This window comes from Somniosus microcephalus, chromosome 9, assembly GCF_052327205.1.
Source record: "Somniosus microcephalus isolate GS21.2 chromosome 9, FLI_Smic_1.0, whole genome shotgun sequence".
Lineage (NCBI taxonomy): Eukaryota > Metazoa > Chordata > Chondrichthyes > Squaliformes > Somniosidae > Somniosus > Somniosus microcephalus.
In genome coordinates, this window is record NC_140995.1 from 207,512,520 (window position 1) to 207,527,078 (window position 14,559).

Below are 14,559 nucleotides of genomic sequence, written 5' to 3' on the forward strand. Positions count from 1 at the left end.
CGGGGAGGTTTGCTAGCACTGTTCGGGGGGGTTTAAACTAAAATGGCAGGGGGTTGGGAACCTGAGCAAGGAGACAGAGGAAAGGAAAACAGGGATAAAAGCAAAAGATAGGAAGCAGAAAAACAAAAGTGGCAGTCAGAGAAATCAACGGTTTAAGTCAAACGTGGCCACAGTAAATAATAATTCTAATAGGTCTAAGAGCTTTAAAAAATAAGCCTGAAGGCTTTGGCCTAGAAATTCACTATGGCCCCGCCAGCTGGCTAGCGCCCAAAAGTTAGCGCTGGGCGGGAAGCCTATAGCGATCGTCAGATATTCATTGTTAGCGCCACAATTCGGAACCGGGCGCTATACCAGGGTGTGCCCGCCTCCGCTTGGGGCGCTGACACTGAATATCAGCGCTCTTGGCGCCGCTGCGCCAGCCGCTGCGGAGCGGCAGGCTGCGGTACTGCAGGCCTCCTCCTTCTCTTAAGGGGGAGCTGCCTGCAACGGGGAGATCGCCGCTGGATAGTGCCGGCAAATGAGCCCGGCACCACGGAGAAGTGCCGGGCTCGCGGAAAGCAGCCGGCAATGCCGCGGGGGGGGCGGTGGAGGAGGCCGGGGAAGGAGGTGCGGGCAGGCGGCCGCCGAAAAAGCGGCCGGCCGCACCTTCCGCTTTAAAGCGCCCCACTAAGGCAGCAGGACGGCCCCGTTTTCTGGTCGCTGTTTGCGGCCGCTTCGGAGGAGGCGGCCGCAACTAAATATGGGGATCGGGCCGATTTCGGGGCGGAAACGGGGCACTGCGCACACCGATGACATCATCGGTGCCGGCGCAGCGCTAACGGCTACCGCCGCCAATACCGCTGCGCTGAATATCTGCGCAAACTCATTTCTGGCGCAAAATCACTCTATAGGCGTTAACTGGGCGCAAAGCTGGCAGCGCCTTAATGAATTTCTAGGCCTTTGTGTCTTAATGCGAGGAGCATTTGTAATAAAGTGGATGAATTGGCTGCGCAAATAGAGGTAAACGAATATGATTTGGTTGGGATTACGGAAACATGGCTCAAGGATGGCCAAGACTGGGAACTCAACATCCAGGGGTATTCGATAGTCAGGAAAGATAGGCAAAAAGGAAAGGGAGGTGGGGTAGCATTACTGGTTAAAGAAGGGATTAATACAATTGTAATGAAGGATATTAGCTCTGATGATGTGGAATCTGTATGGGTAGAATTGAGAAATACTAAGGGGAAAAAAACATTAGTGGGAGTGGTATATAGACCTCCAAACACTAAGGCGGAGGTTGGGGATGGCATTAAAAGGGAAATTAAAGAAGCGTGCAATAAGGGCACAGCAGTCATCATGAGTGACTTTAATCTACATATAGATTGGGCCAACCAAATTAGTAACTATACTGTGGAGGAGGAATTCCTGGAGTGTTTACGGGATGGTTTCCTGGACCAATATGTCGAGGAACCAACCAGAGATCAGGCCATCTTAGACTGGGTATTATATAACGAGAAAGGATTAATTAGCAATCTTGTTGTACGAGGCCCCTTGGGTCGGAGCGATCATAATATGATCGAATTCTTCATTAAGATGGAGAATGAAGTAGTTGACTCAGAGACAAGGGTCCTCAATTTAAATAAAGGAAACTACGATGGTCTGAGGAGCGAGTTGGGTAGGATTGATTGGGGAATGGCACTCAAAGGGTTGACGGTGGATAGGCAATGGCAAACATTCAAAGACCGAATGGATGAGCTACAGAATTTGTTCATCCCAGTTTGGCATAAAAATAAAACAAAAAAGGTGACTCAACCGTGGCTAACAAGGGAAATTAGGGATAGCATAAGATCCAAGGAGAGGACATATAAATTGGCTAGAAAAAACAATAATCCTGAGGATTGGGAGCAGTTTAGGAGTCAACAAAGGAGGGCAAAGGGATTAATTAAGAAAGGGAAAATAGAATATGAGAGTAAGCTAGCTGGGAACATAAAAACTGACTGTTAAGACTCTGGAACGGTACCTATGGATTGGAGGGTAGCTAATGTTACCCCACTATTCAAAAAAGGTGGTAGAGAAAAAGCGGGGAATTATAGACCGGTAAGCCTGTCATCGGTAGTGGGGAAAATGCTAGAGTCTATTATAAAAGATGTAATAGCAGAGCACTTGGAAAGCAGTGACAGGATTGGACAAAGTCAACATGGATTTACAAAAGGTAAATCATGCTTGACTAATCTACTGGAATTTTTTGAGGATGTAACTGGTAAAATAGATAAGGGAGAACCAGTGGATGTGGTGTATTTGGACTTTCAGAAGGCTTTCGATAAGGTCCCACATAAGAGATTAGCGTGCAAAATTAAGGCACATGGGATTGGGGGCAAGGTATTGACTTGGATAGAGAACTGGTTGGCGGACAGAAAGCAAAGAGTTGGAATAAACGGGTCGTTTTCCGAGTGGCAGGCAGTGACTAGTGGGGTACCGCAAGGATCGGTCCTAGGACCCCAGCTGTTCACAATATATATTAATGATCTGGACGAGGGAATTGGATGTAATATCACCAAATTTGCAGATGACACAAAGCTGGGTGGGAGGGTAAGCTGTGAGGAGGATGTCGTGAAACTCCAGTACGATTTGGACAGGTTGGGTGATTGGGCAGAAACATGGCAAATGCACTATAATGTGGATAAATGTGAGGTTATCCACTTTGGTGGCAAAAACAGGAAGGCAGATTATTATTTGAATGGCAATAGATTGAGAGAAGGGGAAGTGCAAAGAGACCTGGGTGTTATTGTGCACCAGTTGCTGAAGGTAAGCATGCAGGTGCAGCAGGCGGTTAAGAAGGCAAATGGTATGTTGGCCTTTGTAGCAAGAGGGTTCGAGTACAGGAACAAGGATGTCTTGCTACAGTTGTACAGGGCCTTGGTGAGACCGCACCTTGAGTATTGTGTGCAGATTTGGTCACCTTATCTGAGGAAGGACGTTCTTGCCATGGAAGGAGTGCAGCGAAGATTCACCAGACTGATACCTGGGATGGCAGGAATGACGTATGAGGAGAGATTGCGTCGATTGGACTTATACTCACTGGAGTTTAGCAGATTGAGAGGGGATCTCATCGAAACCTATAAAATTCTGTCAGGTCTGGACAGACTACATGCAGGATGTTTCTGATGGCCGGGGAGTCCAGAACCAGGGGTCATAGTCTAAGAATAAGGGGTAAGCCATTTAGGACTGAAATGAGGAGGAATTTCTTCACCCAGAGAGTGGTGAACCTGTGGAATTCTCTGCCACAGAGGGCGTGGAGGCCAGTTCATTAAATATATTCAAGAAAGAGTTGGATATATTTCTTGAGGCTAAAGGGATCAAGGGATATGGGGAGAAGGCAGGGACAGGGTACTGAAATTGAATGATCAGCCATGATCTCATTGAATGGCGGAGCAGGCTCGAGGGACCGAATGGCCTACTCCTGCTCCTATCTTCTATGTTTCTATATTCCAATCTTTTTCGCTGCTTCTGCTCCTTCCGCAGTAGATCCTGGAGGGCGAGCTCCCATTAATGTAACCAAGTGTAGCACTTTGATATGTTGTCAGAATAAATGTAACGAATTTTCCATAGCCATAACACTCCTGAAGCTAAAGAACCTTTAAATGACTGAATTAAACTGTTTCACAATCTCAAACTGACAAGGAAGCAGTGAAGCAGCACTAGCCTGACAGCTGTAGCTCATTACTGAGGATGCCTTTAAATACCGCTCCTGGAGCCGACATCCACCTGCTTGATGCCTCCTCTCCCTGTCAGGGCAATGCGTTAAGGGGGGGGAGGGGGCAGGGTGAGCAAAATGAATTTGGCAGATCGGGCGCCCAGTGAGCGTTAAACATTCACTGACGTCACGATCTGCCTGGCGCTGAAGTCCCTGGCGGTAACTCGTAGCAGCGGCGCTACGGGGGAAACGGGTGGGGGCTGAATTTGGTGTTGAATTTGGTGTGCCTGGCTGGATTCGCCTGGTCCCGGCGCTACTGCATCAGCGCCCCGTAACTGGAGGCGCTAACCAACTGAATTTCCCACCTCCACCTTTCTGGCGCTCCGGCTGGCGGCCGCCCTCGCGCCGCCCATCACACGTGCGGGCAGCACGTGGCAGGGTGCCTGCTTTGACGGACAGGCGGCGCAGCCAATCGGGGGAGGTGGGGCCGGAAGCGCCCAATCGGTGTGGCGCGCGCCGGAAGAGGTCCCGCCCCCCCGAGTTATATCCATTTAAAAATGGGCATCAGATTGGCGACAGCGCGTTCGAGCGGCGCAACAATATAACCAGCGGCCGAGCCATCGCTGGCGAAGCTGGCATCGGAACGCTCGCTTGGCTTTTAATTTTTTTTTAAAAACCCGCACAAAGAAAGAAAGTTAGCAACAGAAACCATTTATTTCATCATTTTTTTTTCTTCTTAAGGAAATAGCGTGGCAGGCAAGCTTGTGTTGAGAGGGGAGGACAAGGACGGGACGGGCTATCCGGATGGTCTTTGATCGGCAGGCGGGACGCTCCTGAGAGATGACAGAAAACGGCCTTAAAACCGAGGACAGTAGCACCCTGGCGGCAGGGGCGCCGGGGCAAGAAGAGGAGGATGAGGAGGAGGAAAGCCTGGACAGGAACCCATCCACTCAGCCGTTGACCCACAGCAAGGAGCCGCTGAACGGCGAGGTGACCGCGGCAGAGAGCGAGCCCAGGGTGTATGTGGGAGTGGGGGAAGGTGACCACCAGTCTGGCAGCCCCCCCGCCGCCGCCGACTCCTCCGCCGCGCCCGGCGACAAGGGGGAGTTCGTGCCCCCCGAAGGGGGCTGGGGTTGGGTGGTGATGTTCGCCTCCATGTGGTGCAACGGCTCGGTGTTTGGCATTCAGAACGCTTTCGGGCTGCTGTTCCTGTCCCTGCTGGAAAATTTCGGGAACACAGATGACAAACATCTGCAGTTTAAAACAGGTAAGGAAAGTGGCAGAGGGGAGATTTAAATCTTAACTGCAACCATATCTAGGCCTATTCCAATTTTCCAATATATGATTATTCCAGTGAATTTATGTAACACAAAACGTTTCAGCGAATTTGCCATGACTGATTTAGAAAACTGCGCAAGAATATGTTCATCTGTCCTGCCAGTATTTCTCTCTGCTCTCCTGATGTGTTGACTCCTTGCTAGGCTACAGTTCCACTGATGATCTTTGCACCCTTTGGTGCAATGCATTTAACCCTAATCCTAAATGCAGCCCAAGTCGCTACTATTTCTGTGTGAGTGTTGACGGTGAGTGTTTGCAGGCTATTGGCTGGGTGAGGGGGCAGCAAATGGCACCACAACTGTGTTGCCATAAGTTCACACATGTGTCACTGGATAGTGATGAGGAGTGGCAAGCCTGCCTGATTCTCTACTGCTTAGGGTGGAAATTTCCCCCAGAAACAAAGGAACAGGAGTAGGCCGTTCAGACCCGCAACTCTGTTGTCATTCAGTTAGATCATGGCTGATCTGTATCTCAACTCCATTTGCCCGCCGTTGCTCCAAATCCCTTGACACCCTTACCTAACAAAAATCTATCGATCTCAAGTCTTGAAAATTTCAATTGATTCAGCACTCTCAGCCTTTTTGGGGGAGAGATTTCCATTATTCTTTTGTGTGGAAAAAATGCTTCCTGATTTCACTCCTAATGGCCTAGCTCTAATTATTAAGATTAATTTAAGACTAATTTTAAGCCCCCTTGTCTGGATTCCCCCACCAGAGGAAATCATTTCTCTGTATTTACCCTTATGAATCCCTTTATCATTTCAAAGACCTTGACTGGACCACCCCTCAACCTTCTAAAGAGAATACCAACCAAGTTTATGCAGTGCTTAACATCTTAGCATTACATTTCTGCTCTTGCACTGGCATTAACCTGTTTATTTTAAATGTGTTAATGCTTGCTTATAAATAGCATTTGTATATGAGCATTAATTGATTGGAAATTCTACCCTCTTGGGTTGTATTCTTAATATAGTATCCTTACTGATGCCCCATTTGGGATCCGTGAACTCAGCATTGACTGGGAATACAACCTGGGACCTCCCTTGTCTGTATGGTTTCACTACGAGCTGGATAAACTCAAAGGGGAGACACCAGTGTCAATTTTTGATGTACACAATCCTTTATAAGATTCTGAGAGGGCTTGACAGGTTAGATGTTGAGATAAAAACAGAAAATGCTGGAAATACTCAGCAGGTCAGGCAGCATCTGTGGAGAGAGAAACAGAGTTAACGTTTCAGGTCGATGACCCTTTGTCAAAACTAGAAAAGTTAGAGATGTAACAGATTTTTAAGCAAGTGCAGGGAAAGGGGGAGGGGAGGAAAGAACAAAAGGGAAGGTCTGTGATAGGATGGAAGGCAGGAGAGATTAAAAGACAAAAGGGCTGATGGTGCAAGGCAAAAGGAGATGGTAATGGGACAAGTTAAGCAACAAAAGGTGAGTCTAGATGAGGTGTAAATAGGAATGGCAGAATGATCAACAGTTGCCCTGTGAGGGAAAAAAATAGGGGCAGAGATCTGAATGTGAGGTTATCCACTTTGGTGGCAAAAACAGGAAGGCAGATTATTATTTGAATGGCAATAGATTGGGAGAAGGGGAAGTGCAAAGAGACCTGGGTGTTCTTGTGCACCAGTCGCTGAAGGTAAGCATGCAGGTGCAGCAGGCGGTTAAGAAGGCAAATGGTATGTTGGCCTTCGTAGCAAGAGGGTTCGAGTACAAGAACAAGGATGTCTTGCTACAGTTGTACAGGGCCTTGGTGAGACCGCACCTTGAGTATTGTGTGCAGTTTTGGTCACCTTACCTGAGGAAGGACGTTCTTGCCATGGAGGGAGTGCAGCGAAGATTCACCAGACTGATACCTGGGATGGCAGGAATGACGTACGAGGAGAGATTGTGTCAATTGGGCTTATACTCACTGGAGTTTAGAAGATTGAGAGGGGATCTCATCGAAACCTATAAAATTCTCAGGTCTGGACAGACTAGATGCAGAAAGGATGTTTCTGATGGCCGGGGAGTCCAGAACCAGGGGTCATAGTCTAAGGATAAGGGGTAAGCCATTTAGGACTGAAATGAGGAGGAATTTCTTCACCCAGAGAGTGGTGAACCTGTGGAATTCTCTGCCACAGAGGGCAGTGGAGGCCAGTTCATTAAATATATTCAAGAAAGAGTTGGATATATTTCTTGAGGCTAAAGGGATCAAGGGATATGGGGAGAAGGCAGGGACCGGGTACTGAATTTGGATGATCAGCCATGATTTCATTGAATGGCGGAGCAGGCTCGAGGGGCCGAATGGCCTACTCCTGCTCCTATCTTCTATGTTTCTATGTTGAACTCTATGTTGAGCCCAGAAGGCTGTAACGTGTCTAATCGAAAGATGAGGTGCTGGTCCTCAAGCTTACGTTGAGCTTCATTGGAACAGTGTAAGAGGCCGAGGACAGAGTGGGAGTGGAGCGGAGAATTAAAGTGACAGGCGACTGGAAGCTCGGGGTCATGCTTACGGACTGTCCATTTGGATGCAGTGATGGTAATGAATGATGATAACAGCACAGAAAGCTCAAACTTATTGCCTTAGAATCATCATATCTTACAACACAGGAGGCCATTCCACCCATCGTGCCTGTGCCATCTCTTTAAAAGAGCTATCCAATTAGTTCCACTCCCCTGCTCTTTTCCCATAGCCCTGCAATTTTTTTTCAAGTAATTATTCCATTCCCTTTTGAAAGTTACTATTGAATCTACTTCCACCACCCTTTCAGGCAGTGCATTCCAGTTCATGATGACTCCATGTGTAAAAACAAAATCTCTTCTCGCCCTCTTTTGCCAATTACCTTCAGTCTGTGTTATCGACCCTCCTGCCAGTGGAAACAGTTTCTCCTTATTTACTATCAAAAACCCTTCATAATCTTAAGATTTAATAAAGGCGTTCAACAGAATAAAATACGTCCCATGTAGCTGAAGAGCTTAATTTAACATCCATTGCATTCGATAATGAGTGAATATGTAAACCAAATGATGTTTTGAAAGAACTGTTCCAATGTACACCCAATTGCCATCTATTATAGTCTGTTAAGTACGGTAACTGGAAGGAGTGGGTGACAGTGAGATCTGTCCTCATTTAATAGCGTGATCAGTGCTCGGAGCTAAGCCTGTTACAGGAACTGTATACATGTGACAGACATCTCCACTAACAAAAATTGCAATCATGTGCTTTTATTGTCATGCAGGTAGCTAGAACCAAGGGTCACAGTATCAGAATAAGGGGTCGGTCATTTAGGACTGAGATGAGGAGAAATTTCTTCACTCAGAGGGTGGTGAATCTTTGGAATTCTCTCCCAGAGGGCTGTGGAGGCTCAGTCATTGAGTATATTCAAGACAGAGCTAATATTTAAAGTAATTGGTCAGAAGTTTAGAGGAGATTCAAGGAGAAATGTTCTCACCAGAGGATGGTGGGGGTCTGGAACTCACTGCCTGAAAGGGTGGTAGAGGCAGAGAGCCTCATCACATTTAAAAAGTACTTGGATATGCACTTGAAGTGTCATAAACTACAAGGCTACAGACAAAGTGCTGGAAAGTGGGATTAGGGTGGATAGTGCTTTGTCGGCTGGCGTGGACACGATGGGCCGAATGGCCTCCTTCTGTGCTGTAAATTTCTATGATTCTATGATAGACTTCTGGATATTAAGGGAATCGAGGGATATGGGGATAGTGCAGGAAAGTGGAGATAAGGTAGAAGATCAGCCATGATCTTGTTGAATGACGGAGCAGGTTCGAAGGGCCAAACGGCCTACTCCTATTTCTCTATAGTCTGTTAAGTAGGGTTTTGAAGAAGGGTCAAACCCGAAACGTCAACTCAAATTTCTCTCCACAGATGTTGCCTGACCTGCTGAGTTTTTCCAGCATTTTCTGTTGTTATTTCGGATTTCCAACATCTGCAGTATTTTGCTATCGTCACTCCTATTTCTTATATTCTAGCTTTTTCTAACCGTTAGAGCAGTTCCCGTGCCTTGTATCACGCATAAATGGCACCTTGGGCTGAACCGGCAGCACGCTAATATGTAAGGAAGGGGTGGCCCCTGCAATCTCTACAATGCACCAGTAGAGAACGGAAACTCCAGCACAACCCGACAGCAGCATGTTTCCGGGGCAAAATAAACAATCGGGAGTGGCGGAAAGCTGCACCTTCAGCCCCTGGTGTCATTCAGAAGAAACCACAGCGGCGCGGCAATGTTCCGTTCCACCTCCTCCGATTTCAGACGAAATGTTACTCGCTCGCTGGAGCTCACAACTCTCTCCGCCCCCCCCCCGGTGAGGTTTTGACGTTGTAAAAATAACTGGGGCCAGGTCGCTCCCCTCCCCTCCCCCAGCGGTCCTTGTGTTACTCAATCCACAAACGCTGACTCGCCCACGGATCGAGCTGTCGCCACAGTCGTCAATTTGCTCCACCACCTGTAAAGTAAATAGATTGCCGCAATTGTAAGTGTCTTGCCAATCTGGCTGCCTCACTTTTGCTGATCGCACATCTTATTCATTGACGGTGCTGTGAAACGCACGCTGGACGGTGCAGCCGACAGTATTGTTCAAATGGGCTGGTTACATTTCAGGCAACGATCCACAGTCGACTGACTTTTTTTTCCCACTTCCCCCAGTGCGGTGGAGTGCAATCGGAAGGTTGTTGCCTGTTTGTATTTACTGCAGTCTGCCTTCTCTGGCAATAAACTGATCAATTCGACCAATGGGGCTTCTGACGTCTCTCTCTCTCTCTCTCTCTCTCCTCGCTTGCCTACTCACCAATAGTCAGCAAAGAACCAAGAAGGTAAAAAAACAAAAACCAGTAAACACATTTTTGCACAGTTCATGCATGCCAACCTAGAAAACTGGGGCAAGCTGAAGAATAGCTTCAAAAAAAGCTAATCCAACCCCAACAGAGACTTAACAACTCAAAACAAGGGACAAATCAAAACTAGCAGTGAATATCGAAAGAACTTGTATTCATATAGTGTCTTATTGTGCTCCATTGTTCGCCACCTCCAATAACTTATTTTGTAATTAGTCTTCATTATGTAAGCAAATGTGGCATCTAATTTATGTGCAGCTAATGAGATATATGGACAGTTAATCTGTTTTTGGTGAAATTGGTTGTGGGAAGAATGTTCGCCAGTGTTTTTTATAAATCAAAGTGTATGTGTGTGTTCTGAGTCTGTTAGAAAGAGGAAAAACACCTAGTGTAACTTATAAATACCCTAAATTTCAGAGTATTAAACTGAGACACGCACACAAACATCCCTCAGGTTACACACTCTGGCTCTGCCAAACCGTAGCTTCCTCCTCAATAGTTCTGTTACCGCCAGGTTTCCACTCCACAGTGATGTCAGATCAAAGCATCCGTCCGATGCTGTCGAGCCCCAGCAGTCCCACCCCATTGATGCTGAACTTCAGGACCCCAACCCCAGTGTTGCCAAAGCCAAGGAATATCCCCAGTGTGCAAGGTCACACCCCAGTGCAGCTACACCTCACATCCCCTACCAGGTACTGTGAAACACCAGACATCTAGGGGGTGATTTTCACTCGGAAGGAGGCGGGACTATAACTTTCGGGGTTGTAGTCCCGCCTCCATCGAGATACGGCCAATCCACGCAATTTTAACTTGATTGACCTTGTTGAGCCTGCCCAGCGGGCTCAGCAGGCCAATTAAGGGCCACCCGGCAACAGGTGATGTCACAGACTGAAATTTCATCTGTCAAGACGTTTTGACAGATGAAATATCAGTGTTTCACAGCTGTTTGAAGCAGTCAAACACTGACAGCCTTACTTCTAACCTGAGTCCTTCTACACAGACTCAGTTAGAAATCTCTCCGGCACAGAAAGCTGCAGGCTGTCACTTTTGACAGTTCGCAGCCGTTCTGCTTTCTGTGCCGGTTAGGTGATGGACTCCCGAAACCTAGAGGAAGGAAGGCTAAAAAGGTAAGTACAGGTAGTTTAAACTTCTTTAGACACACCAAACACACTTACCTTTTGCACTTATGCACCCATCACTCACCTGAACACCGACATCTCGACCCCTCCAAGTCCTTCAACCCGACGGCCCGACTCCTCTAACTTGACGTGGTTTGGAGCCGTTGGGAATCCCACACTTCAAGCTTTAAAATAGGGATTAGGCTAAAAACTGCCTGTTAACTACCTGTTAACAGTTAATTGTCACTAATCCCTTCCTGCCTCGGGTAGGCGGCTCCCAGTGCGGGGCAGGTACCCACCTCCTTTGAAACTTGCATGGAGGCGGGTTTGGGGCGGGATGGTGTCGGGACCCCTGAATTCGGGACTTTAACGCCCCCCCCCCCCCCCCTCCCGCACGCCTCCAATCCCGACTCCCCGGGTCAGTTAAAATTGAGGACCTAATGTCACCTGGCACATCTTGTATACCATTATGGAGAGTCGTGCATTCAATCCCTAAACTACCAGTACAAGTCCCAGAACAGCACTGAATTAAAATGGAATTTGATTTATTTAGCAAGTGTAAATCAGTGACTGACGTTATCCTCTGCATAGCCTAAACACCCCTGTTTTAAAACCGAGTATCCTCCACCAAGAGGAATGCCTTGGGAGATCTACTTGTATTACAATAATTAGTTTATATTCAAAACTATGATTTGAAGAAAACAAAAATCAACAGCATATTATTCCTTAATCAGCTATGTAAATATTTCAGTTGTGTTATTGCTTTATGTATTGTTGGGCAGCAAAGGTCGTCATTTAGAGGTTCTGCTTACCTGCCAGTTTTTAAAATCTGGACTTGAAACTACTCTAAAGCTGCTGACACCAGAATCTCTCTGAAGCTAGTACTGTACAATGTTAAGCTTGATATTGTTTATGCTTGTTCCTTTTTCATTTTGGTGTTTGTTGTTGTGGGAGCAAGTGTAACTTCACTTTATAGCCCAGGACCTTTGGAACTCTGGATGGTTTGCTATATAACCAGATCAGAGTTCAACCACAAAGTTAAGTGAAGGTCTGAACTTGGTGTAAATTGGTGGTGGAGGAATCTGAACTCTGCTAATTGACATAATTGTCTAGTGCCATTAGGGAACATTGTATAATCTAAAGGTTCATTTAAATTGTGCAATGTTTTTATGATAAACAGAACTGACTTTGATGTTTTAACAGTCACATTATGAAATCGTCAGGGCTACTGACCCTGTATCTTTTTAAATATCTTTTTTTCCCCTGTTTCCCTCTCAAACACATACCACTTTGGATATTGTTGAGGGCAATGGCTTATCGGGAGAAGGCAGCAGCAGCCAACTTCCTGGCACTATGGTGGTCCTGCTGCACAGGACGGGAGGAAAAAGATCGGGAGAGCTATATTGATAGGGGATTCTATTGTAAGGGGAATAGATAGGCGTTTCTGCGGCTGCAAACGAGACTCCAAGATGGTATGTTGTCTCCCTGGTGCAAGGGTCAAGGATGTCTCTGGGTGGCTGCAGGGCATTCTGGAGGGGGAGAGTGAACAGCCAGTTGTCGTGGTGCATATAGGTACCAACGACATAGGTAAAAAACGGGATGAGGTCCTAAAAGCTGAATATAGGGAGTTAGGAGGTAAATTTAAAAATAGGACCGCCAAGGTAGTAATCTCAGGATTGTTACCAGTGCCACGTGCTAGTCAGTGTAGAAATAGAAGGATATTTCAGATGAATACGTGGCTAGAGGAATGGTGCAAGGGGGAGGGATTCAAATTTTTGGGACATTGGAACCGGTTCTGGGGGAGGTGGGACCAGTACAAACTGGACAGTTTGCATCTGGGCGGGACCGGGACCGATGCCCTAGGGGGAGTGTTTGCTAGTGCTGTTGGGGAGGGTTTAAACTAAAATGGCAGGGGGTTGGGAACCTGTGCAGGGAGACAGAGGAAAGGGAAGCAAGGATAGAAACAAAAGACAGGAAGGAGAAAAGCAAAAGTGGAAGGCAGAGAGAACAAGGGTGTAAATCAAACAGGGCTACAGTAAATAATAATTCTAAAAGGACTAAGTGTTAAAAAATCAAGCCTGAAGGCTTTGTGTCTTAATGCAAGGAGCATTCATAATAACGTGGATGAATTAGCTGCAAATAGATGTAAATGAATATGATATAATTGGGATTAGGGAGACATGGCTCCAGGGTGACCAAGGCTGGGAATTCAACATCCAGGGGTATTCAATATTCAGGAAGGACAAGAAAAAAGGAAAAGGAGGTGGGGGAACATTGCTGGCTAAAGAGGAGATTAACACAATAGTAAGGAAGGCTATTTGCTCTGATGATGAGGAATCTGTATGGGCAGAGCTGAGAAATACCAAGGGGCAGAAAACGTTTGTGGGCGTTGTATACAGACCCCCCAAACAGTAATGCTGAGGTTGGGGATGGCATTAAATGGGAAATTAGAGACGTGTGCAATAAGCAGTTATCATGGGTGACTTTAATCTACATATAGATTTGGGCTAACCAAATTAGTAACAATACTGTGGAGGAGGAATTCCTAGAGTGTATACAGGATGGTTTCTTGGACCAATATGTCGAGGAATCAACTAGAGATCAGGCCATCTTAGACTGGGTATTATGTAATGAGAAAGGATTAATTAGCAATCTTGTTGTACGAGGCCCCTTAGGGAGGAGCGATCATAATATGATAGAATTCTTCATTTAAGATGGAGAGTGAAGTAGTTGACTCAGACTCTGGTCGTGAATTTAAATAAAAGAAACTACGATGGTATGAGGTGCGAGTTGGCTAGGATGGATTGAGGAAAGTTACTTAAAGGGTTGACGGTGGATAGGCAATGGCAAACATTTAAAGATCGCATGGATGAACTACAGAATTTGTTCATCCCTTTTTGGCATAAAAATAAAACAACAAAGGTGACTCAACCATGGCTAATGAGGGAAATTAGGGATAGCATAAGATCCAAGGAGAGGACATATAATTTGGCCAGAAAAAGCAGCAAACCTGAGGACTGGGAGCAGTTTAGGATTCAGCAAAGGAGGACAAAGGGATTAATTAAGAGGGGGAAAATAGATTGAGAGTAAGCTTGCAGGGAACATAAAAACTGACTGTAAAAGCTTCTATAGATATATGAAGAGAAAAAGATTGGTGAAGTCAAGTGTAGGTCCCTTGCAGTCAGAAGCAGGGGAATTTATAATGGGGAACAAAGAAATGGCAGACCAATTAAATACATATTTTGGTTCTGTCTTCACAAAGGAGGACACAAATAACCTCCCAGAGATGTCGGGGAACATAGGGTCTGATGAAAGGGAGGAATTGAATGAAATCAGTATTTGTAGGGAAATGGTGTTAGGGAAATTGACGGGATTGAAGGCCGATAAATCCCCATTTGTCGAGGGTGAGGTCATTCTGCTCCAGCAGTCGCTGTCAGGTGTAGTTGGACCTGTGGCCCGCTACGAAGGCATCCCGGATCAGTTCCTCCGTGTACTTAGTGGACGTTACCGCCTTACACCCACAGGCCCGGCCAAGCACGGACAGTGCTTGGAGGTATTCCTCAGTCGATTCCCCAGGTTGTTGCTTGCGACTCCCCAGGA

At 46.5% G+C, this 14,559-nt stretch overlaps 1 protein-coding gene across 2 annotated transcripts in view; it reads left to right on the forward strand.

Annotated features, from left to right (window-relative positions):
- Nucleotides 1-4,247: 4,247 nt before the first annotated feature.
- Nucleotides 4,248-14,559, forward strand: part of slc16a10 (solute carrier family 16 member 10) — a 173,483-nt gene continuing 163,171 nt past the window's right edge. For both annotated transcript variants that reach the window (XM_085997821.1, XM_085997822.1), the window contains exon 1: nt 4,248-4,940. In XM_085997821.1, the coding sequence (XP_085853947.1) occupies nt 4,514-4,940 (427 nt within the window). In that variant the 5' untranslated portion in view covers nt 4,248-4,513. The remainder of the gene's footprint in view (nt 4,941-14,559) is intronic.